Genomic DNA, 25,615 nt, shown 5'->3' with positions numbered 1-25,615 from the left:
CGAGAGCTCTTCTACTTCCCCAAGCCCGGTCTCTACTTGTGATAGCTTGGTCCAACAGGCTGTTGCTTGGAGCAGACATCCTGGGCAGGACAGAAATGGTCGGGCACATTTCCTATCATCTAATTCACCTGTTCACCAAGCAGTAAGTAGGTACCCAGGAGTTGGCCAGTTTCTTGTTAGTCCACTACAGCCTGGTTGGTTTGGTACTTGCAGAAAATGGTCCATTTTTTTTTTTTCCACATTTGTTTTTTCAATATTTTTTATACTTGCTGGGAGGATATTGCACAACTGCGGACCTTTAATGTTCATACAGTGTTCTACTCTATTGTGCATATGGCACCTATACTCTTCAATGGCTCTATTCTGCATTTCCTTCCATATCATTCACTGAGTTATTGTTACTTTACTGTGCAAATTTGGGACCTGGCCCTCCAGTATTATCCATTTATATATTATTTGATACCTCTCATTTCCTTTCTAGAGAGTATATTTTGAGAGCTTCCACTATGATTCACAGGACAGGTAGAGGCAGTGCATAATAAACGAAGCAAACTAACTTCAATAACCACCTTGCAGAAGCCTCTGCTTATGTACCTATCTCTCAAACAAATTCTTTACTCAGATTTCTACTGTCATTCATAACATGACATGAAATCACTGAAGATAAATACGGTTGGCTACACTATTACAAATAAATATATACTTAAGAGTGTCCCGTAGTACAATCATGTATGTCCTTGGTTCACAACTGAGACACCCTGGGTTCAATCCCCAAACAAGACAAAAGGTTGGGCACACTTTCTTTCACGCAATTCCTCTGTTCACCTCGCATTAAAATAGGTACCAGTGATCAGGCAATTGCCATGAGTTGCATCTTAAGAAAAGGTCAGTAGTTGGCTTAGTGGGGCCACTGCTCGATAAGCTTGAGTACTGTACAGGGTTCTTGTCCCTGACAACAGGAATTGAATGTTACATTCATCTGGCCTTCCTCCTGTAATCACAACAAAATGGAAAAAACTTTGGTCGAGTGTTATGAACCTTTATGAGTGTGGTTTGAGTATGTAGTATCCAAAACATGTAATGTCCCTTGCTATGAAATGTTTTATCAATGGATATACCATAGTCCAGGAATGTCACGTACACTTCACGTGGCTCCTACCTGCTGGCTTGAAGAGGGGCGTCATGAGCCATACTCAACGTCCCTCTGAACTAGCAGAGCACGCAAGCCCTTTGCCATGACAAGGTAAAGGTAGCATCTTAGTGGGCGGGTTACTAAACTGTACAAGACAAAATAATAAAAAACAATTCATATTTAACTAAATATTTATGTATTGAAACAACAATAACAACGTGTTCAATAAGAGGCCTTGTACAAGGGTGTATTATCTATCGAGTGACATTTGTTATATGAAACAAATAAAACAATAACAATTTAAAACTGTATGAAAGAGTAAGTATACATGCAAGATTACCAATTTTAACATAGATATTAAAGTGAACAACGGTATTAAATTACTGTCTGAATATTTATACCCTTCACTTACTTAACAAATTAGGTATCATGTCCAGAGCCTTCTCCTGTTACAGAGCAGGAAGAGGACAGGAAGAGATAAATGATTATGATAAAAAGCCAAGTCATTTATTGCATTTTCTACAAACATACAATGGACACAATTCGATATGACAATATATATATACACACATTTGTATCCTGGGTAAAATGGCTGTACACTTTCTACAAACCTATACTACATATAGGTGATGGGCAATACAAGTTACTACCTGGCAATACAAACTACTGTTTAAACTATACACTACATTTTTGTGCTCCCAGCAAAATACCAAAAAGAGCCAATTGATTAACTCGGTAAAAGTGAGAAAATAATTTGGAAGACAAATTATTATTTAGAAATATTATGCAGCTACTTGTCTAAGATAAAATGAACATGTGAAGTAACCAATTATATAAAATTAGTAATCATATACAAACTTATATATAGTTAACTGATGATTACACAAGTAACTTTAGTAGGACCTGATAGCAGGTGGTACAGTTGCACATTCTGCATCATCTAGGGTGTGATCAATTACAGGACGATACCATAGCTTCACCTGAGAAGAAGAAGAAAACCAGATTAACACACAGTACTAATATAAATGTCAGGGGGAAATTTAGAGTCCTGAAAACCACAACAAACTGAAATGAACAAATCCATGAGGGACTTGATGAGGGTTCCCGGACATACCTTAATTCATTTGATATATCACGTAATTGCGGTTTCTGTGTGAACTGAAATGACGTTAGGTGACACGAAAAACATCATAGGCCTAAGTGTTATAAGTAAAGGTGGTGTTCTTAGGGGTGCTGGGGAAGGTGTTTAATAAATTTTCCGCTCATTCACCTCCCAACGGCTTTGGCTAAACGGTACAGCGCCGGTCTCACTTCATGCAGGTCGGCGTTCAATTGTAACATGAGAGCACTACATAGAACATTAACAGAAGAACAGCCACAGGGGCGAGGTGCCTGACAGTCGGCACACAACAATGGAAAATTCACACCTTTAAGAAGCTAACCATGGGACAGTTGAACTCGGGTCAATGGTGATGTGGTCACGGGGTTATTAGATATGATGCAGTAATGCTAATCTGTCAAAAGTAAGCCAAAGACCTCACACACCTCGTCCAGCTGGTTAGGAGAGTTAACGTCCAACAACAAAACAGAAAGAGAAGTCGCGTGAGGTGGAGTTTGTTTGTGGCTCCGGGAAGGACGTTGTTTCAAGGTCACGTGGAACAACTGGTATAGTAAGTACGACTCTTGTACCCAACACATTGTCATTCAATTATCTTTGCCTCTGATGTGGAACAGTGTTAGGGAGTGTCATTCCTGTGTGTATTAATGGTACCTGTCTTAGTGATATTGGGCTTACCATCCCCTTGTGACCTAGTGCCCTTAATTATCCAGTACTCCTCCCCCGTCAGTCCCTTGTTGAGGTGTCGGTATTAGTGTCCCACCTTGCTCCCGTATATTCTACAGTACACCCCAAGTGGTTTAAGGATTATTTGAGCGACAGGCCAAGATCCTTTTACCATTCATTTGTTTCTTACACCTGTCCTGGTAGGATACTATACCATCTAAAAGTCCTATGGTTCACTCCCTTCGGCCCCCTGTCTGGAAAACTCAGGGTGGTGGCAGCATTATTTCTTATTTGGAAAGTCATACGAAGACAGTAGCAGCTAATATTTCTCTCTCTCTCTCGCTCTCTACTCCCTTAACCCTTGTGCTGCTAAGGGCTATTTGGCCACATGCACAGGCACATAACGAAAAAAAAAAAAAAATCTTCTAAATCTGTTAATTTGTGTTATCTGATCATGGGGGGAAAAAAAAATAGTAAGTGGCATATTTTGCCCGCTATAGGGCAGGGAAAAGAGGTGCTGACTCATCGTGCGTCCCAGGCGGTCTGCTCCTCCCCAGCTGTCAGGCAGGAGTGGCCACAAAGAGATAATTACCTAATTATTTCAATGTCTCTGATTTTTCTTATTTTTTTCTGTAATATTATTCAATAGTGTAGTGTGATATATTTCTATACTGTAATAAAATGTGTAAATCATCGCTGTACTCAAAATTATGGTGTGCATATTGCTGATTCAATTATTATGTTCATAAAACAGTGAACAAATATTTTGTCGGTTATTACACTATACACAGGTTATATATAAGTATCTGCATGTTTTGTTCACCATAACGAACCACCAAGTTGGTATTACGAGTCAAAAAGCAACGAGGAGTGACCGCCACACACCAGCCAGCCACTCGCTACCACTCACTCCCTCAACACCTCACTCGCCCACATTCTCCTCCCACAATACTGTTTTTGCTTTTATTCACTATATACAGATGTTATATATAAGCATCTTCATGTTTTGTTCACCACAACTGTACACCTAAGCTTATATAGTTAGTTCAGGCACTAAGAGATGTCGCTACACTCACAGTCAGCTGGCGGCTGCCTCCCTCATACATTCAAGGTCAGACGCTCTAAAATTTCTCCCCCCAATAATACTGTTTGTGGTGTTATTACCCTGAATACACACATTATATGTAAGTATTTACATGTTTTGTTCACCATAACTGTTCAACTAAGCCGGTATAATGCCCAAAGAGCATAGTGGCCACCCCTACCAACATGACAAATCATGCAGATGCTGCCATACCCATCACCAAAATGGCTTCTTCCCCACACTCCTTTTGCTGTTATTACACTGTATATACATGTTATATATAAGTATCTACATTTGTGTTCACCATAACAAACCACTAAGTTGATATGCTGAGTGGCAGTGGCAGCCACTGACTGCCACTTCCCTCCCTCACCTCACCCCACCCGATTCCCCATCATTCTCCTCCCACCATATTTTTCAAGTTTTATTCTCTATATACAGACGTTATATGTATCTGCATGTTTCGTTCACCATAGCGAACAACTAAGCTGGTATAGTGAGTCCAGACAGTAAAAGGTGGTCACACAGTCAGCAGACAATGCTACCTCCCTCCCCACCAAGATTACTCCTCCCACTACAGCACTAATTATCACAACAATCCTCCTATTATCAGAATCCTGGTAATTTTTATCAGTCAGGGGTCTTCTGTAATACTATCATCGCTAAATAGCATGAACATATATATTATGGCATTTTTAGGTGATGCTGTGGGTCACAAGCTGAACAGCAGTGCTGTGAGCTCATGCTGCGTGCACCAGTCTTGGTGGCTCACTCAGTACCGAGGCCCTTAACACCCGGGAATTTGGTCCACGATTTTTTTTAAATGGTGTCTGTTTACAAGAGCCCTTATGAAGGTGAAGTGAACCCCGTGTATCCACGGGCCGTTTAAATCTTGTGTAGTACCCCATCGTGTCATATGACGCGATGCGCAATTTATTGCAAGTTACTCAACCCTTCATATGACATGTTGTGCAGTTTAAGGGTTAAGTTGCTTACCCAGAGCTCAGACTATCCTGAGTAATTATTTAGGTTCTTGTATGACAGACCAAGTGTTAATTCAGTATATGACAATAGCAAGGAGCCCTGGTTATTACAATGGTGATAGCATCTTCCGTCATTACACAATCCCCAACTATCCAAGTGCTTGAGCACCATTCTTTTTCCCCTTCCCCCCCAAAGATCTGGTGGTGGTCTCGTCAACCAGGCTTTTGGACACAGCTGCTCGCAGCATACACTCTTAATTATAAGTTGTAGTGGACACGTGGGCCTGCAGGCCACTCCAAGCAACAGTTTGTTAGACCAAGTTATCACAAGTCGAGCCTGACTTGGGGAGAAAAAATGCCGACCCTAGTCCAGGTTTACCATTGCATTACAGTTACTTTAACACAAAAGCTGAAAAGCCACCAAAGTCTAAAACTCACAACCATAAACAGACTTACAGCACCAGTTTCCATATTGACAGTAGAGAGAGTGTGCTTCCGCCAGTGACTTTCAAATGGTGCAGGCTTCTGACCTTCTAGGGGCTTGCTGAAGTCGTATTCATCATGGCGAACCTGAAATAAATCGTCTTCTAAATAATTCACTAAATTTGATATTCTACATTTTAATAATTTTCTGACCGTGTAGAAATAGACTGCCTCTCAAGATTCTATTATCAGTCTGACAAGCGACATTGATAGGAGTAGTGTATATATGGTGTACATGGTGTATATAGGCCTGAACCAAAATTGTTAGCAGAAAAATTTCAACTCGACAAGCCACAACTGACGACATATAGATATCTACATGCTTTTGTTTCAGATTAATAATTAAATAACCAACAAGTACATTTATTAAAAAAAATCCAAGAATTGCGATCGAATGTCTTACCTTATAGTCTTCGCGGGCATGAGCACCCCGAGACTCCTTTCGGGCTTCTGCCCCGACTATTGTTAGAATCGCATTGATCATGAGATTCTGAAGTTCCAGGGTCTCCACCAAATCTGTGTTCCATATCATGCCACGGTCAACCAGCTGCAGCAAACACATTATTTTTAATGGACCAGATATTTGTGTCTCCTTACTTAGGAATTGCATTTAAGACAATGAAAAGTGGGTGAATTCTTTTGATGTGCAAAACAAAATTAGTCACTTCACATTGCAGTACAAATATGGTCTATAGTTAAGAGTATTTGATAAAATTTAATGCACTGATACAGAGTGCTGCCATCTAAACAAAATGCATTTCCATTTATCTAAATTTTCTTCCCTATAACCCAAAAAATGAAAGCTTACTTAATACACAAATTTATGTGTCATAAATAATGGCTGAAGAGTTGACATCCAACCCACACAACTGAAAGTGAAAAACCAACTACTTTTCAGTCTGTCCTGGACCATTATTACACAATTCTATAATGATCCGGGACAGACCCAAACATCATTGGTTCTTCATTTTCAGACATGTGGATTATATCAAAAACTTAATTCCCAAAGGAACAGCCATGGATTATGCTGCATTGCACAAAATACTGTATTCATTAACTAGTTTTGATTTCTTACTAACTTCAAATATGCCCAAGCATGCACAGTGTAATCACATTAATATTATGTATCAGAGCAAATATCAAAGCAGTGTAATGGAAATGAACTTGCATCCCCGGACTCGTCCCTGCATTACCAACTGAACCATGACGAGAAATAAGTTATTCTGGGTAGCCCCTCTGGACGAGATACTTTTAAGCTCCTCATGGTTCAGTGGGTAGTGCACGTGTCTAAAGTGTCCAGGGATCTCCAAATCCCATTACACTGGCTCAATATTTTCTTAATTGCAACCCGTGTCTCATTTGGAGACACTAATAGTGAATTTCAAATCGAGGCAACTGACACAGCTTTGAACTTGGCAAGATCAGATAAGACGAGATGAACAAAAGTTGTTCCATCCCCTTTAAATTCACTGAGATATGCTCCATCCCATCACAATGACCTGGACGTTATGTCAAACCACAACGCAGAACCTTATTGACATACCCGATTAATTGCAGAACTACATTACGAATAGCAACCTACCTTAATGTCATCCAACTTGGGCCATAGAGCAGTCATTCGATCACAACCTTCTTTTAGGACTTCACCGGTGCGGAAGACTGCCGCGTGATTTTGCATCGTTTTCTGCATTATTGATCGCACTTCTGCCGTCAACATGTTGCCCTTCGCAAATCTCAGCTTGTCAATGTTGGCCACTGATGCCTCGCCAGCATTCTGTACAAGGCAGCACCAAATACAGTATACATTTTGCTAGTATGGCAATTCCAAAAATTATTACTTACCCAGTACAGTACAAACACACATATATGTACATTTACACACACATGTACATACCTAATAGGCCAAGTTACCCAACAAGCCAAATTTAACTGAAATTATATATTAAAAAAAAATTCTTATGGTTTGATAAAGCTTTCCATTAAATTAAAAAAAATAATCATACATATATTGTACAGTTAAAACTAACAAATCTGATCAAACCTAACATAACTAAGTCAGTAATTAATGTTCTTTATAATATTAATTGGAATAAATCAATTTGAAAATAATGAAATTCAGTCAGTCTGTTAGGCAAATTCAGCCTCGCATACTTGGCCAAATAGTACAGTTCTGGCTATTAGGTATGACACAAAGCCAGGTCCTTTAACTCCAAATAACAGTGTCAAAAAGCATCCTAGCTATCGAGGAAGACAAGTCTGTACACCAAGGGTTCAAAAAGTTTCCCCTGGAATGGGCATGAACGTACAAGCAGGATGGCAAGAGGAACAGCAGCATTCAAGATGAACTTTCAATTAAGAACCTTGATATGATGATCACTAACTACCACACGAACACAAGGAACCAGCTGTAACTGGCTTCAGTCGAACCACTAGAACACTGGATCTCGAACAGCTCCATCTGCAAGACATCCTCCAGAAACAGAAGAATTAAGAAAAAGTGAAAAGGAAGACAGTGGGGCGACCAAGTAGACTCGACAAATTGACACGAAATGGCAAAGTCTTCCAATTTTGCAACTGCAGCAACAGTACAGCAAACTGCAGTATTAGTGTAAATATCTTGGACAAAGCATCACAGGCTGCTGGTGAAGAAAAAAGACTAACACTTTGCACAAACCGACCAGCTTGGAGATCACTCGAGGGAAGGAGGTAACCGAGTTCTTGACGAGCAAAGATTTTAAGCAGGCCGTCTAATCCGCTACAATTAAAAGCCGTGGAAAAAGGGGGAATCTAGATATGCTTCCCTGCCAGAACACTGAAGACAATGGAAGCCACTTTCCATTAGAGACCTTGCAAATGAAAAAAACAAAAGACTGCAGTTAATAAAAAAAACACTGAATATTGCCAGCAAGCCAGGTGATATGGACATGGCACTACAGCCAAGGAACAGACGGGGCCAAACTCTGAAAAGAATGAACTCCAATTCACACACGTGGTTCCTATTCCAAAGGTACAAAAAAGTTTCAGAACCTACCTAGTCTGAGCAGCTGGAAGGCAGGATGACAGTTTTTTAAAATCCAGTTAATTACCTTACCTTTGTTGAGGATGGTTATCAGGAGAAAGTGTTAAGCCACTATGACACCTGTATATAGCACTTGATCCACAACCCGAAGGATAACAAACCCAAGATGTGAAACCAGGATATGTCTTACAAACTAAATGAGAGGTTACAACATGTCCCCATACACAGGTAGACGTCAGATCAGTTCATAGACTGTCTTCTCCAATAGAATCTTGTCATTCACAAAGGAAGTAAGAGCCTTGCAGAGGAGTGAAGTTGGCTTCAAACCAGAATACGGCAAGACAAAATAACTAGAGTATATCCAAAGAGCCTGCCACCCTTTCTCTGGGGCTACAGGGCCCCCCTATGGAAGTTTAGAACACCCCTACACACCCCCTAGGAACAAAGGCAGAAGTATATCCCAAGCCTCTTGGGGACCCAAGACTAGGATAAAAGAATGGGAACCCAAGCACTTTGCAGACACAAATTAATCTTCATACACCTCGGCATAAGAAATGGATCATCAAACAAGAGCCCAGCCCATCCTTGACTCCCAAGTCAAGGCAATCAGAATGGCCAATCTCTTTTCTAAATGAAGATATTATATCAAGACTCTGCAAAAGCTGGAAGCAGACTGCCAGTGTCTATTCTTCTGGCCTTGTGTTATTACACAAAGCAAGCACAGAGGAAGCTTCATAAGCTACCTACTATGACGTGGGTTCGAACAAAATGGTCAAGCAATTACAATTTATGTGCACTGTTGCAAGTTGCTCAATCATGAATCTCAATCATTTATATATATACTGTATATGGTAGAGAACAGAGGTCTTGGAACAGAGCCCTGGAGGTCTAACCAAATATATACGATAACTCTGAAATAACCCTCCCAACCATTTGGGCTGAACGGTAGAGCAATAGTCTCGCTTCTTGCAGGGCGGCGCTCAATCCCCGACTGTTCAAGTGGTTGGGCACCATTCCTTCCCTCATTTCATCCTTATCCTGATCCCTTCCAAGTGCTATATACAGTAGTCTTAATGGCGTGTTGCTTTCTCCCGATTGTTCTCCTCTTCAGAAATAACCTTTTAATAAGAACATAATCAAGGAAACCCACAGACGGACTATTGGCCTATACATGGCAGCTCCTATTCATATCTCGTTCATGTATATATGTCTACAACACACACACACACTTTATATGATACAATTAATCACCACAAATTATTTAAATTAAACAAATTAAGACCCGAGATAAAAAATATAAACACTCACAGGAGACAGCTCCCCGATGGCTTCACCAGGCTTGTTTTCCTGAGCTATTGTGTGAGCACACGCTCGGCCAAACACCACAAGGTCCAGGAGAGAGTTGGCTCCCAGACGATTCGCTCCGTGGACGGAGGCGCACCCTGCCTCACCTGCAGCGTACAGACCAGGCACAATTTTGTCTTCTTTTCCATCATATGTAACCACCTGTTGAAAATAAAATCAGCGTTGAATGTAATGAAATGCCACTTTCTGGGTGAGCCCCGGAAGCTCCCTGAAGCTATCTGATCTGATATGCGCTATATTAGTTTGGGAGTCACCAGTCACAGGAGTCCATATGCCTACTGGGAATCACGTGCCAGGACCTGGCTCCCTCAGAAAGGTGCAGGGAGCAATGGCCTATGAACACTTTACATTTAAAGTATAGTACTGTATATCATAATTGCCATAGACCGGGGGAAGGATCCAGAAAGGTAGAAGAGTTAAAACAGACCACCGTCTGGTTAACACTTTGGCGTACCCCGCGCGCCACCCCTCAACTGTGCGATATGGGTCCCAGGGTGTCACGGGAGCGCGCGTAAATTCTGAAAAGTGTATACTCTCTTCAACTTTGTCACCTTAATTCTCGTCCTACGAGATTAAATTTTGTATCATTGTGTTCGCAATATAATTCTCTACAGCACTAAATGCATATAAACTCCAAAAGCCCGGCTAATTACCCGCAGCAAACAGAGAAAGTGTGAACGAGTTACCCAGGAGCGCGCAAACGGGATAAAATGTTTTCACTATTTTCACTCTGGTCACCTCAATTTTTGTCTCAATGGGTTCGCAATTGAATTCTCTAGAGGAACATTAGCATATAAAATAAAAAACCTGGTCACGCTCCAACCGCCGACGAGTTGAAGACGGGCCACGCGTTAGCCGCAAGTGAGCGCTCAGACGCCTTCCAGCTACACTGCCAATTCCCGCCCTTTTCAAGCCTTTCTTTCGCAATTTTCTTCCTGGAAAGGCCTTGTTCATGATCACTATCCATCGTGGAGTAAGCGTAGATAGTTTCTAAACCCGCAGTAAGAAATATAGCCACGGAAAATAGCCGAAATGTACACACGTTTGAGATGCGAGGGGAGGCAACATTGTTGACCAGACCACACACTAGAAATTGAAGGGACGACGACGTTTCGGTCCGTCCTGGACCATTCTCAAGTCGATCACAATCGACTTGAGAATGGTCCAGGACGGACCGAAACGTCGTCGTCCCTTCAATTTCTAGTGTGTGGTCTGGTCAACATACTTCAGCCACGTTATTGTGACTCATCGCCTGCATGAGGCAACATTGGTTACAACAGTGGAGCGAAAACAATGGGCCCATGGCGTGTGCCAAGCCGCCTGAGGGCCACGAGGCTCAACAAAGAAAATGGGAAGATATCGGCGCGCATTTTAAAACCAGTCCCAAAAAAATCTGATAAAAACCTGATTTTTGGCGATTATTTAAAGTGGATGACGCAATGCTGCGTCATCCCCGGTATTACCGACAGTAAACGGATGACGCAATGCTGCGTCATGCCCGGGCGAAAGTGTTAACTTGTGCAATCTACATCCTAAAAGATCAAAACAACTCTCCTAGAAAGAAACCCAACAAGCAACACTTCATGCACCTAGCACTCCTGCTCGTTTGTGGAGGGGGTCGACAGCCCCTCCACTCCAGTTATTGAACAATGAAAACTGCCAACCAGAGTTGACACTGTCAGTGTCGAAACTTGACACTGCGGATAACCTGACTCACACGAGCCCTGGAACAGGGAGCTATGGAAACCGGATCCACGCACAGTCCACTGTCAGAGAACCAGTGGCAGGCAGGTAGCGGTGTAAAGCCGCCACCGGACATAATACACCCCCGGCCTAACCAAGCATCCACAACCACTGACCCCTACGGAAGCCTGCCGTCTCATTATGTGCCAGAAAAAAAAGGAGAAGGCTGCAAACAAACAAAACGACCACCTGGACCAAACAAACAAAACGACCACCTGGACCAAACGAACAGAATCTCCGGCGTCGGAGGAGAGCACGAAGCTCCCCAATACGAACCACAGAGGCCAAGGCTAACAAAAAGAAAGCCATCCAAAAGCAATCCCGAACCGAAGCGAGGAGAACAACAAAGCGAGGAGAAAGAAAGAATAGAAAGAACTCGGTCTAAAGACCAAGAAGGCTCATGCGGTGCACGAGCAGGCCGTAGGTGATAAACTAATCAGAAAGCTAGCGGAACGGAGTGGAAGTAACACCCACCCCAAATGCAAGCAGCAGTGGTTCCATCAACACCGCGCAATATGAAGCGACAATAATAAGCATGAGATGCCGGCCCACAAAAAGCCAAGAAAGGACAAAACACCCCGGCCTGAAATTGGCAAAAATCGACAAAGAGAAAGAAAATGTCAGAAAGAACGCCAAGAAACGTCATACTGTCGTTGAGAAGAAGACCCGCAGGTGGGACACCATCATAGAAGCCAACAGATCACCATACATATGGCGATACACACGCGTCAAAGACCAGACGCGTAGTGTGGAGCACTCAGGAAAACCAGCGAGGTACCTCACTGGTCTGACCTGCTGAAAAAGGCAGAGTCGGGAAAAATGCCCAGGTTTGGACACCATGCAAGCAGTGCCTAAAGCCAAGACTGGGCCAGACACCATGGAGCCAGGAGAACCACTCACCCCCCCCAATAGGAATCCAGCCGAGCCAGAACAACATCAGCACCAGGGGAGAAGTAGTACAGGAACCCCTACCTCAACCAGTTCTGCCAAAAAGCAACTACCATGAGGGCCTTACAGTCAGGGAAAGGCTGTAAAATGGAAAGTACAATGAAAAATGCAGAGACCACGCTGACACCAGGGCCTGGTAGCCTGGTGGATAGCGCGCAGGACTCTTAATTCTGTGGCGCGGGTTCGATTCCCGCACCAGGCAGAAACAAATAAACAAAGTTTCTTTCACCCTGAATGCCCCTGTTACCTAGCAGTAAATAGGTACCTGGGAGTTAGTTAGCTGTCACGGACTGCTTCCTGGGGTGTGTGTGCGTGGTGTGGAGAAAAAAAAAAAGTAGTTGGTAAACAGTTGAGAGGCGGGCCAAAAGAGCAACGCTTAACCCTGCAAACACAACTAGGTGAATACAACTAGGTGAAGGTGAATATGAATACAAAGGGGTTCACCTCAGGGTGCCCATACATCCGACAAAGCCAAAGGAAGGAGGCGGCATCGACCGTCCACTCTGTGGAAATAGGAATGGAGCGTGTCAGGCCATCTGCCAAGACAATGGACACACCCTGAATGCGAATGTCACGGAGAGCTAAATCCTGAGAACTCGGCAGAAGAGCTACCCGAAGTGAACTGCCCCAAAGCCCCAGACCGAAGTGACACCCCCCCCCCCCCGGTTGAGACAAGGAACCACGGGGGGAGCAGTTCAAATGGATCACCGAGCCCCAAGGGAGCCGGATCTGTCGCAGTGCTTGCCACACAGCCACAAACTCCCGCACCGCGCTGTGAGCTCAAACAAAGGATGGCGCCCAACGCCCCTGGCTGCCCTTGTGAGCACAGGTCACAAAACCCCAAAATGAGAGACGAGGAGTCCGTGAACACATTGAGCGAGAGGGAGAGGAAGACGCCATGGCAGCGAAACCCAAAAACCCCAAGAGGAGGCCGAAGAGGCAGCAACTGATGCAAGGACACTGGGGAACGAACCCAGTGATCGCGAAAGCGGCGAAAGAGGCCGCTCTGTAGATACCAAACCACAGCCTCCGAAGCCAAACCCTGCCTAGCGGATAAATCAGCAGGGAAAAGTTCGGGCTCCTGCACAAATGCTCGAGCAACCGCCGAATGACCCTGGTCCCTCCCAAAAACAGTTGAAGGTGGGATTGCAACCAGAGCAAAGCCACAGGAGGGAGAGAAATGGATGTAGTCCGAGAACCCCACACTAGGCCTAGCCAAGCCCGTACCTGGGACTGAACCCACTGGGACTTCTGCCAAGTTACCAGGAACCTCGAATCTGGCAAGCTGGGAAAGAATCAGAACCCTGGCTACCAGTCGGGGTAGGGAGACCATACCAACCAGTCATCGAGGCAGGTTGCGAGCCAGGAAGAAACCAAAACCTCAAAATGCACCCGATCAGTGTAAGAGGAATCGAACTCAAACAAAACCAGATCCAACACAGAGGCATAAACTCTGTGTTGGGCCAAGGGCCTCCCAAACCTCAGCAGGGGGGAAAGAAGAAGAGGAAGAAAATCTCCATAAAGATGAATCCAAGGAACCCTAGGGCACCCGGAAATGAACCTGGAGGGAGGGGAGCCCTATCTACCGCATTTTCTGGTGGATAAAACGCACAATGTTAATTTTTTTTTTTACGGATAGGGAGCCAGACGAGCATTCAGGCTAAGGACCCTAGGCACAAAAAAGTGCCCATAATAAAAGAAAGGAAACAAGCCTATAACCCCTGTCTGGGATCACAAGACTGAGGTAATAATATTCAGAAGTACCAGTCTTGTACATAAGAAAAGACTGACCCGGGAACATACGACCACCACCCACAATTCTCCAGGGGAACGGACAGGGGAGAACAAAAATGGAGGAATCAATACGACTGGTTATATCTTGAGGTTATCTTGAGATGATTTCAGGGCTTTAGTGTCCTTGTTGCCTGGTCCTCGACCAGGCCTCCACCCCCAGGAAGCAGCCCGTGACAGCTGAGCAACTCCCAGGTACCTATTTACTGCTAGGTAACAGGGGCATCAGGGTGAAAAACTCTGCCCATCGTTTCTCGCCGGCGTCCGGGATCGAACCCGGGATCACAGGATCACGCGTCCAGTGTTCTATCCGCTCAGCTACCGGCTCCCCAAATATACAGGGTACACCCATAATGGGACACAGGTGGAAACCGAATATCCAAAGGAGTCACAGAGACAAAAAAGAACTTGTCCAGAGGCAGAGTAGTAAAGAAAGGGAATGCAGGAGACAGTGATGAGGTGGAGGCTGCAAACGTAGAAAGATAGGAGCTCAAGAGGCTCAGGAATGGGATACCAGTAGAACGATAGGCGAGAGACAGGCCCAAAACAGCCGAAGCGCAACCTCCACGAGCACAATTAGAAGAGTACTGTACAACGAGGCGAGTACAAACTTAACAAAACTACAGATGACACATCGGCAGGGATGAGGGAAGCACACGCCAATTCACGTACCTCCCCACCCATTTCATAGCAGACTTAACTGACACCTGAGACATGTCATACAAAAGTGAACGACTGAGTAACCGGTTAGAACAATGGCGCATTAACTGAATGAAAAACGCTCCAAAATGTGGGAAAGGAATGATAAACCTTCAACCACCCAGCCACCATATTCAAAGAGTCGATGACAACAAACCACAGCTGTGGGATAGCGGCCAATCATGGCACCTCCAAACATCACTCGGAAACCCAAGGTTCACAATCTATAGAGCAAAAGTTTTGTCAAAATTATAAACCACGAAGCCACTGATCTGAGTGGAGGGAAAAGCAGTGGTACCAAAAGCACCGGGAAATAACGTGCAATAAATGTATGATGAACCACACGAAAGTCGTTATACAGTAATAATCTCCCCCCCAACACAGTACAAAACATTCAGGCAAAAGATGGAGGCATCCAACGGCAAGGGTGCATAAATCACGCTGGCAAACATGGTAATACTAATACAGAAAGGGAAGGAGAGAATGAAAAACCCCTCCCCCTGCAGCAACAGCCCCTGCCCAGAAGGCACAGGGGCAAAAGGAGCCCAAGAGCTCCAAATGGACCCCCCTACCCTCCAAAGCCCCAACACAGGCCCCAGGGCAGAGCCCTCTTCCATGCCCACTACCCCTTGAAGAAGAGGTAGTGCCCAGGGAAAAAGCTTTCAAGAAGGGAGTCTGCTGGGTTGATTGAAGCCTTGGGGGGGAAAATCGGGTTCAACCACCGCTGCACCTGAATTGGAAGGGGCAGCCCCCGAAGCCACCCGAGCCTCATCCTGAGCTAAATCCCGCCCCACCCCTCATTCTGAGCTAAACTCTGAAACCCTCAGACCTTCGGGAGCCGGAAGTAGGAAGGAAAGAAAAAGGAGCAGGTAAAGGAAGCAGGGGCACGGAAGGAACCAAGGTCAAAGAAACTAATGCCCTCAAATCCTAGTTCCTACAACCTAAGCAGGGCAGCTCCGGGACCACTAACCGGGCAACAAACCTGGCTCATTACAGTAAGGAGAATCAAGCATGCAACACAGATGCTGCCTGATCCTTGGTATCAACAGACAAGGAATGAGTAAAGTGAAGTACAGTACAAGCAGGAAACAAGGCCTGCAAGTCTTCGGATTGGTGGTGTCCCCGACCCAACAGACAGAGTGATGTAGGCAGTACAGATGATCATTTGCCCGAGGCAGGGGGAACGAACAACCAATAACTTCACACAAGGCGAGAGCGGGCTCGGAAGAAGTAGCCATTGTACGACCGAGCCCACAGGGGGTTTTCCAGGGCCCGTTCGGCTAATTAGCCTTACTGGAAGTCCAGGCACTGGGAGTAGCTAAGCTGGAAGAATCCTGTCAGGTAGCAGGCAAACTGACCACCAGTAGCAATTATGAAACCTCACAACCAACACAACCTAGGCTTGCCTAATAAAAAGCTAAGCAGACTTCCTCTGTTTAAACAAGGCAAGAACTCCAAAAATTAAAAGAAAAAACAAAAAAACAAAAACAAAAGGCACACATCAAACTGGCAGTCAGAGAGAAACATCAACCACTGAGTTGAAGTAAAGCTAGCTGCACCAGCCACAGAGTGCCCCATCCGGGCGCACTGCATAACACTCCCCTACCTGGGGCAAGACGGAAAGCCCTAGACTACCAAGAGCGAAAACATCATCAAGCAATGAAGTCTTTAAACGGGGAGCAATTCCCGAACACCCCAGGGAAGATAACCCAGACACGTAAGGGCGGTACTCATGGAGTACTGCCTAGGCGCATGCTGCTGCTATACACTAAGACCTGGCCACCACACACAGCTGGAATAGCTATATGCGGCAAAAATCCTGAACAGGAACGTGAAGCCAGAGGATACTGATCTGACAACCAGCACTTCAGTTTAAGAACTGGAGTGGTGGGCTGCCGGCTCCCCCTCCCGTGTCTTTTCGGATGTAGATTGCACAGGTTAACTAGACAGTGGTCCATTTTGATTCGCCTTCCTTTCTGGGTCCTTTCCCGGTCGATGGCAATTATGACATACTTTAAAAGTAAAGTGCTCATAAACCATTGCTCCCTGTGCCTCTCTGAGGTGGACTAGGTTCTGGCTCATGGTCCCCTGTAGGTGTAAGGACTCCTGTCACTGATGAACCCAAACTAATATAGTACATATCAGTGCAGATAGCTTCAGGGAGCCGACAAGGCTCCCCACAGAAAAGTACAGTATTTAATATTTTGGTTTTATATTTATAAATGAAGGTTATTGCTGTGCTATGTATAGTAGACTATTTTAAAATATTTTATACTACCGTATATTAAAACTACTGATATACACATTGACCACACACTAGAAGGTGAAGAGACGACGATGTTTCGGTCCGTCCTGGACTATTCTCAAGTCGATTGTGCCGACACAATCGACTTTAGAATGGTCCACAACGGACCGAAACGTCGTTGTCCCTTCACCTTCTAGTGTGTGTGTGGTCTGGTCAACATACTTTAGCCACGTTATTGTGACTCATCGCCTGCCTACTGATATACATACATTACTGTTTCCTATTGCTAAGGACATTAAGCTTGTTTGGGTCCCCCCTAGGCTAACAACTGACCTTGCCCAAGATGCAACAGACAACAGTTGCCCAACTCTTGGGTACCTAATTAATTGCTACGTGAACAGGCACATCTGGTGTACATGAACAAGCAAAAATATCTTTGTGCCTGGGAATTAAACTCTGGACCAACTGGTCGTGGCTGGCTGTGCTAACCACTGACCTACATTCTATACAATCAGAATTCTTCCCAACACATTACACATTTCTGACCTCAGAGCATGGGCAAAGGTTATACATACCTATTCATAGCTCTGTGGTCAGTTCAGTCATGTCACATGTGAAAAGGTCTCTCGTTTAATTTCTACGGCAGGACAGAGATGCCCGGGTGGGTTTCCTTTCTCACTGGATGCCTCTGTTCATCAGGCAGTAAATAGGTCCCCCGTATGTTAGGCAACAGTTGAGGGTTACATCCTGGAAAAGGTCAGCACGTGGTCTTGGTGACCCTCAACAAGCCTCAAGACGTTTCCAGTCCCCCGACAATGGGAACCTTTTATCTTTCTTACTCAAATAGATTCACACCCTTTCCCTCTTTAATCAATTATAAGCTACCGATTTTCTTATTGATACAACACGTTTATATGATTTCTTAGTGCAACACCTTTCTTATTATTAGTAATTCAAGACAAAATTCAATGATTTGAAATATCTAATCATGTGTAATTATATACATCTGTATTTTAAAAGTATGAGGACTGTTTAGTTTATTTCCATATTAATTCTACAATGTATATACACAGTGGAACGTCGATTTAATGAATCTCCAGTCGGGTATGTGACGATAATCTCCTTCAAGAGAGTGAGCCTGCTCTTCCCTCCAAAAATACGTCGATACATCTATATAAAACTACTATGGAAGAAATGTCCAACAACGACAACAACACCAGCAAGGTTTGCCAGAGCGCAAAACGTATGCAGCCAGGAACACCTGCTCAGCCTCAAACCGCCAAACTACCTGTCTTGTTGCCGGCTCCTCGCTGATTGGCCGCCGGTCTGGCTGCAACTGCACTCCACCCACCATACTACTTGATGTCTGGGGCCGCCACGACCTCAGTCCTCAGAATATTCAGTGCTTTCATACGGTTAACACTTCTTCCTGGTAGACTAAGCTTTGGCTTACGTGTACTGAGAGAGGTGATAGCTTAAAGCCAATATTCCTGCACCTCTCATTTTATTGTATATTGCACAGCTTGTTATTGCTCACTTGTCTTAACGTAACTTTTCATTGTGTCATTTAATTATTCTTTTTATTTTGATTGATTGATTTTATTATACGAATTTGTATGTCCATTTTATTCATGTTTTGTTTATCTAACGTAATTAAAATTCCATTGTTAAAATTTACTTGTGTTTTGTGTGTCTTCTCCTTACCTTACCACAGACGAAGTTCCAGATTCTCTATTTTTTTTTTATTCTATGTGACGAGGCCATACCCCTAGCTTTGAACAGCCGAACACCAACGCGTTACCGTCACAGGTATTTTTAATTTTTTTATTTTTTGGCCTTTTGGAATTTGTTTGTTGGGGGAATGGTAACTTTATACGCCTCCTATCACTTTGATGATGATATTTGTAGATGGACTCTAACATTGCAAAAAATAGTTGGAGCCTTAGGAAAGCTATAAAGTATATTTAAAACTAAATTCCATGGACTGTTTTCATTTTGAGTTGGCAAGGTTTTTATTCACTCGGATATGGCCCGAGGAAACGAGTTTTGAGGCTGGGAAGAAATAAGAAATAGATGTGAGAAATAAGCTAAATGTGGTTAAATTTCTTTGCAGACATGCTCATTTGGTACTTTTCCATTATATTTATATGTTCAAATGAACATTTTGTCATGTGAAATTAGCCCAAAGGGCACAGAAAATGCATCTTGGGGGCATCTCTGGTTGCAACGAATCCTTCACTTCACAACGAATTGGGGTTGGTTGCATACAGTTGTTGAATCAAGGTTGTACTGTGTTGCTAGTGTGATAAAAGTGTGTATACCAACAGCGTACATCTACATATACATTAATACATCTATGTATATAGCATACCAGTATTGTATTACACCTGTGAAAGTACCCAACCTGTCCCCTCAAACAATACACTGTATATGGACTATAAATCCCCAATGGACAAGGTAAGGGATACTATGAAAACGTAGCAGCTCACAAACACACACACAAAAGAATTCAATTGACAAACCTGTCCCTTGTAGTTGGTTGGGACACCGCCCATGTTGTAGTGCACTGTAGGAAGTACAGGAATGGGCTCGCGGGTCACATCTACACCAGCAAAGATCATGGCGGTCTCAGAAATACCCGGCAACCTTTGTGCCAGCTGGTCAGGGGGAAGATGGTGAAGCTGAAAGCAAAGGTCATATATAGTTATTAATATATACTTTGGAAATTTTCAGGGTTCATCCCATTTTGCATACACTACACTAAGTTTCCTAACCTGTTTTTATGTCACACAAAAACTTGGTATTGACTAATTTATAATTACTTATTTATAAATATTATAATTAACATCCATATGCAATGTAAATACAAATATGTTAATTCAATTAAATCAACAAGCAGAATTATTACTACTATTGTATCTTCTTGTAGATCAATCACCTTCCATGCTCCCAGAAGCACAAATTTAAACATTATTATTTCCAGGTTAAGGTTTCCTACCATAGCTTATTGCAAGGTCTAACCCCTATATACATTAAAAAAAAAAAAATGCCAGAATTAACCATTTGCTACTGGACGCACAGGAGGAAGGGAAATTCGGTAATGGTGGCCAGATCCTTTTTGCACCCTGCCCAGAGGTCAAACTTCTGCCCATACGATGCTGCTAAAGATTCTAATGAAACCCAGAATGAACATGGAGAAGGAACCAAAAAGTAATTTGGGTTGAAGGGCATCCTCAGCGCTTCATCAAGCTCCCTCTAGACCCTGAAGTCCCAGGAAACAAAGACTCCAGAGCAGATTCGTGTTCCATGCCAAGGGCCAAAACAGAAAAGTTTTCCCAAAGGGAAGGACTCGTGCCAGTAATTGACAAATGGAAGGCAGTAGATCCTTGGCTCATATACCTGTCACCAACAACCCCCAGAGAAAACCTAACCACACTCACTCACCCCAGACAATAATAAAGGAACAGACTCCGGGGTAACCACACCAATAGCAGGTCGCAAACAATGCACACAGGAAAAATCTCTCCCATGAAGCAACAGCTCCTTGATAGGCCGAGTCACAAGATGGAGGCTCGAGCAAAAATGGGTAGAAAGTATCACCTAACCAGCAGGCAGCATTGTGAAGGGAGTAAGAATGGCCATCAGTATGCAATAAGACTAAAGGACATTCCTGCAAACTCGCTACCTGCAAGTGCCGGCTCAGAGGGTCAAACCATACTAAAAACTGCTAAGAGGCTTGCCGAGTCCCAAAAATAATGACCAAACAGGAACACTGGGCACAGGAGCTGCCCATTTTATCCTCGGTGAGGATAGAATGCCACAAACACAGCTGAGGAGCAAAGGTGGCTGCAAAAGGTGAAAGCCGCACACCATAGAACAAGCCACCAAAGCACCTGTATAAAAAAAAAAACTACCAACCAACAGCCTCGCAGACTTTTAAAAATAATTTCACATAATACTTAGGGCATGGCTCCCTTATCGAAGGAGGGAGTTGCCTCTTAAGGACCACTACCTGAAACCATCTGGAAAAGAAATACCTGTACTGTCAGAGCAGGTGCAAGAAATAAAGAAGTCCACACAAAAAGCAAGGCATAGTAACATTCCCATGAATAAAATACTGTACAAAAAGAAGGAGCAAGAACATAAGCAACTGGGGGCCCCTGTAAGGCAGTCCAGAGGATAACTATCACTTGTCAAAAAATAAATAAAAAGTGCACCAGTAGATAAGAGGAGCTGGAGAGATATTGCACAGTTGTACAACTATTAATGACTGAGAAGTTGGCTGGGCAGAGCTGGTACCTCAGGGTGCTGTCACCTGGTGGTGAGCAGCTGCTACTAAAGGGTGCTTAACCCTTGGGTGGATCATTTCCGGGTTTCATTTTCTGTGTTTTGTTTACCTCTCCATTATCCATTTTGTTTTGCTTTATTGAGGTTATCTTGAGGTTATCTTGAGATGATTTCGAGGCTTTTTTAGTTTCCCCGCGGCCCGGTCCTCGACCAGGCCTCCACCCCCAGGAAGCAGCCCATGACAGCTGACTAACACCCAGGTACCTATTTTACTGCTAGGTAACAGGGGCATAGGGTGAAAGAAACTGCTCATTGTTTCTCGCCGGCGCCCGGGATCGAACCCGGGACCACAGGAACACAAGTCCAGTGTGCTGTCCGCTCGGCCGACCGGCTCCCTTACCTGTCTTACCTGTCACTTCGCCTGAGAGAGGATAAACTTTTTCTCCGGCTTCATAGAGGTCCATCAGCTTATTAATCCGCTTCCTCTCCTTGCGTTGCGTTGCTCTGCATATTTTACCTGGTTTCTCGCTTTCTACAACTGTTTCTTTTTCTTCTTTTGGGCATCAGTGAGAATACCACATTTGGCCATCTTGTTTCTGTGGATGTTTGAAGATTTGGCCAAAGATAGACCCTTTTTCTTGGCCTTTTTGGCCAATGTCCTGCCACGCGCCATGCTGTTTTGGGGGTGTTTCTTTGATCTAATATCCTCAGCTCCCTGTGCATCTAAGGAGGGGGATGGGGGGGTCCAGGTTTTAGCTCCCCAGGTCTACAGTAGGCTCAAAATGACAAGGGCCTGGTGCGATTCAAACCGAATGGAGCTATCCAGGTTACTAGCGACAGGACGCCACCGTAGAAGCGTTCCCAAATAAAACTTTAGCAAGACTTGTAAAACCATTGTAATTAAAGATTAAGAAAAAATTTGGTTGTATTGTAATTAATTATACAAAAATCATAAATATTTGTTCCTCACCTGTAAGAAGACATGATCTTTCTCGGGTCCACATCCTCGACCCTCTCGAATTTCAATGGTCATTGAGCGTGAGACAACATCACGAGATGCCAAGTCTTTGGCAACTGGTGCGTAACGCTCCATAAACCTCTCTCCCTCACCATTAACCAAAAAGCCGCCTTCTCCCCTGCATCCCTCAGTCATCAAGCAGCCAGCACCATAGATTCCTACAAGAATTTACAACATAAATACATTTGGAATAGTTACTCTGCATATTTTATGTTCAATGACATTGTAAATACAGTACTGGCCAACAAGAAGTTATAAACCGTGTGGATTATAGTAAATCATTAGTCTGTTGCATCCAATAGATGACTGGATGTAACAGACTGAAACAGCTCAACAAACAGTCAGTTGCATTCTGATTGGATGCTGGTTCTGTACTTTTCCTGCTCCTACACCGATATTTCAAGCAAATCTAACAAAGGGCCCATACCTTCCAAAATGGATAGCATAAAAAAATTAAGAAATACATCACCTACTATACACAGAGTGAGCAAGCGAGTAAGTACTCGCCTAGTTGTACTTGCAGGGGTTGAGCTTTGGCTCTTTGGTCTAGCCTCTCGACTGTCAATAAACTGGTGTACAGATTCCTGAGCCTACTGGGTTCTATCATATCTACATTTGAAACTGTATGGAGTTTGCCTCCACCCCATCACTGCCTATTGAATTTTATCTGTTAACTACTCAGACATTAAAAAAGTCCTTTCTAACATCCCTGCGACTCATTTGGGTACCAAGTTTCCACTTTGTTTCCACTTGTGTCCCTCCTGTGCTAAACAGTTTAGCTTTATCTACCCTGTCAATTTCTCTGAGAATATTATAGGTAGTGATCATGTCTCCCCCAACTCTTCTGTCTTCTAGTGTCATGAAGTTGTTCCTGCCAACTTTCCTCGTAGCTCATACCTCTTGGCTCGGGGAATAGCCTGGTGGCATACCTGTGAACCTTTTGCAGGCGATGAGTCACAATAACGTGGGTAAAGTACATTCTTGACATTCTCAAGACATCGACTTGAGAATGGTCCAGGACGGACCGAAACGTCATCGTCCCTTCACCTTCTAGTATCTGAACCTTTTCCAACTTCGATTTGTGTTTGACTAAATGTGGACTCCAGACTAGAGCCGCATATTCATGCGTGTGTGTGTGTAATTACCCAAGTGTAATTACCTAAGTGTAGTTACAGGTTGAGATCTATGCTCGTGGTGTCCTGTCTTCCCAGCACTCTGTTTTTCTCTCATATAATGCTTTGAAATTACTGATGGTTTTGGTCTCTACCACCTTCTCAATTTGTTCCAACCGTCTACCACTCTTTGTGAAAGTGAATTTTCTTATATCTTTCTGGAAGTTTTCTTTAGTTAGTTTAAATCTATGACCTCTTGTTCTTGAAGTTCCAGGTCTCAGGAATGTGTGTGTATTTACTATTTATGTCTGCAGAATCGAGCTATTAGCTCTTGGACCAAACCTTTCTAACCAATTTATTTATGGTTAGAATGAGGTTATTTGGATAGAATGTTTAGTATATTGTATGTGTGTGTATTACACAATATACAGTACCAACATACACACACATACCTATATATTCCTCAAAAGAGAAATTTATTGTATTAAGGGACGAACTGAACTTGAAATATATACCACTGAAGTACTGGAACAATTGGAAAAAAAAAAAAAATTTCCTGTCTTGGAATGTTAGAATGTATTTAATCTACCAGGTTTACTAAATCATGGCTACAGTTGCCAAAACAAACTTACAACTTCCTTCGCCACTCTGACAATGATGTCTTACAAATGAAAGATTGAAATAAGCCTTCTCAGGTTCAAATTAAGAACCCCCCCCCCCCATACCAGTGGGATGAAACTGAATAAATTCCAAATCCTGACATGGCAGGCCAGCGCGCGCGACCATGGCGTTGCCGTCCCCCGTGCAGGTGTGTGCCGAGGTGCAGGAGAAGAAAGCACGACCATAACCGCCTGTCGCCAGCACAGTATTTTTAGAACGGAATCTGGAAAAATAAAATATACAGTATATATAAAATGGAAACTGGCGAGTTACATCAAGGCAATTCCAGTATATTAAAAAAAAATGATTAATGTAATGAAACGCCCCCGTTCTCATGGGGTCCTCGGTGGCTCCCTTTTGCTAAAACGCCTGGACAGCTCTACCCAATTTGAATTTCACCAGGTTCTTGTATGTCTTTGTAAGACTACCAGAGGCCAAAACCTGGTTTCCTCAGAGGCAAAAGAAATAGCCGTCAGAGAGAAAAGCTGGGATACACTCTAGAGATGCCAGAAGCACCTAAAGTGGCAGATATAACTCCACAGCACGAGGTAGTAAAGCTTAGTCTAAAACATAGACCAGTTCGAACTAAAATCTCGCACAACTTTTTTAAAAGAGTAATTAGGAATCAAATCTCCAGTTTTATTGAGAACAATGAATTTCACAACCCAAGTCAACATAGATTTAGAGCGGGAAGATCTTTTCTTTCATAATTACTCAAATCACTGACAAAATCATAGAAGAATTACAAGGAAAACAAAATGCAGATGCTGTATACATGGACTGTGTATGTGACCATAGAGAGACAGCACAAAATGAAATTAACAGGAATAACAGGTTAAGTAGAGCATTTGATTTTAAATTTTCTATCAAACAAATTGGAAAGAGTAACAATCAATCAATCAAATAAAATGAAGGCCAAGCATGGTAAAAAGCTCTGTACCCCAGGACACAGTCCTTGCATCACCGCTCTCTCATTCTCATATCAGACAAAAATAATAAATCACATCTTTGTGTCAATGGAACTATCCAGAACACTTGGCATGCAACCAGGAACCCAGTCCAGACCAAGCCGGCAAGAAACTGAACACTGGCCACCAGATGAAAGAAAACAAGCAAGACAAAGGGGAAAACTCTCAAACAAAAATGAACACCAGAGAGCAACAAAACAGAACCCACAAAGGCTCCAGAAGGGACAGGAAAGGAAGCCAATATGAGGCTATGCCAGGCACAGAAGGGAGAGACTATAAATGTGGATAAAATAAA

At 43.5% G+C, this 25,615-nt stretch overlaps 1 protein-coding gene across 1 annotated transcript in view; it reads right to left on the bottom strand.

Annotated features, from left to right (window-relative positions):
- Positions 1–1,305: 1,305 nt before the first annotated feature.
- Positions 1,306–25,615, bottom strand: part of LOC138350009 (succinate dehydrogenase [ubiquinone] flavoprotein subunit, mitochondrial-like) — a 35,686-nt gene continuing 11,376 nt past the window's right edge. Inside the window, exons 7-14 of the mRNA XM_069300087.1 lie at positions 24,418–24,575; positions 22,533–22,738; positions 19,798–19,956; positions 9,793–9,990; positions 7,048–7,239; positions 5,869–6,012; positions 5,439–5,552; positions 1,306–2,112 (exon numbers count right to left, since the gene is read on the bottom strand). Of these exons, the coding sequence (XP_069156188.1) occupies positions 2,026–2,112; positions 5,439–5,552; positions 5,869–6,012; positions 7,048–7,239; positions 9,793–9,990; positions 19,798–19,956; positions 22,533–22,738; positions 24,418–24,575 (1,258 nt within the window). The 3' untranslated portion in view covers positions 1,306–2,025. The remainder of the gene's footprint in view (positions 2,113–5,438; positions 5,553–5,868; positions 6,013–7,047; positions 7,240–9,792; positions 9,991–19,797; positions 19,957–22,532; positions 22,739–24,417; positions 24,576–25,615) is intronic.

Source organism: Procambarus clarkii, chromosome 43 (genome assembly GCF_040958095.1).
Source record: "Procambarus clarkii isolate CNS0578487 chromosome 43, FALCON_Pclarkii_2.0, whole genome shotgun sequence".
In the NCBI taxonomy this organism is placed as follows: domain Eukaryota; kingdom Metazoa; phylum Arthropoda; class Malacostraca; order Decapoda; family Cambaridae; genus Procambarus; species Procambarus clarkii.
The sequence above is the reverse complement of the archived record's forward strand: the minus strand, read 5'-3'. Positions and strand labels throughout refer to the sequence as shown.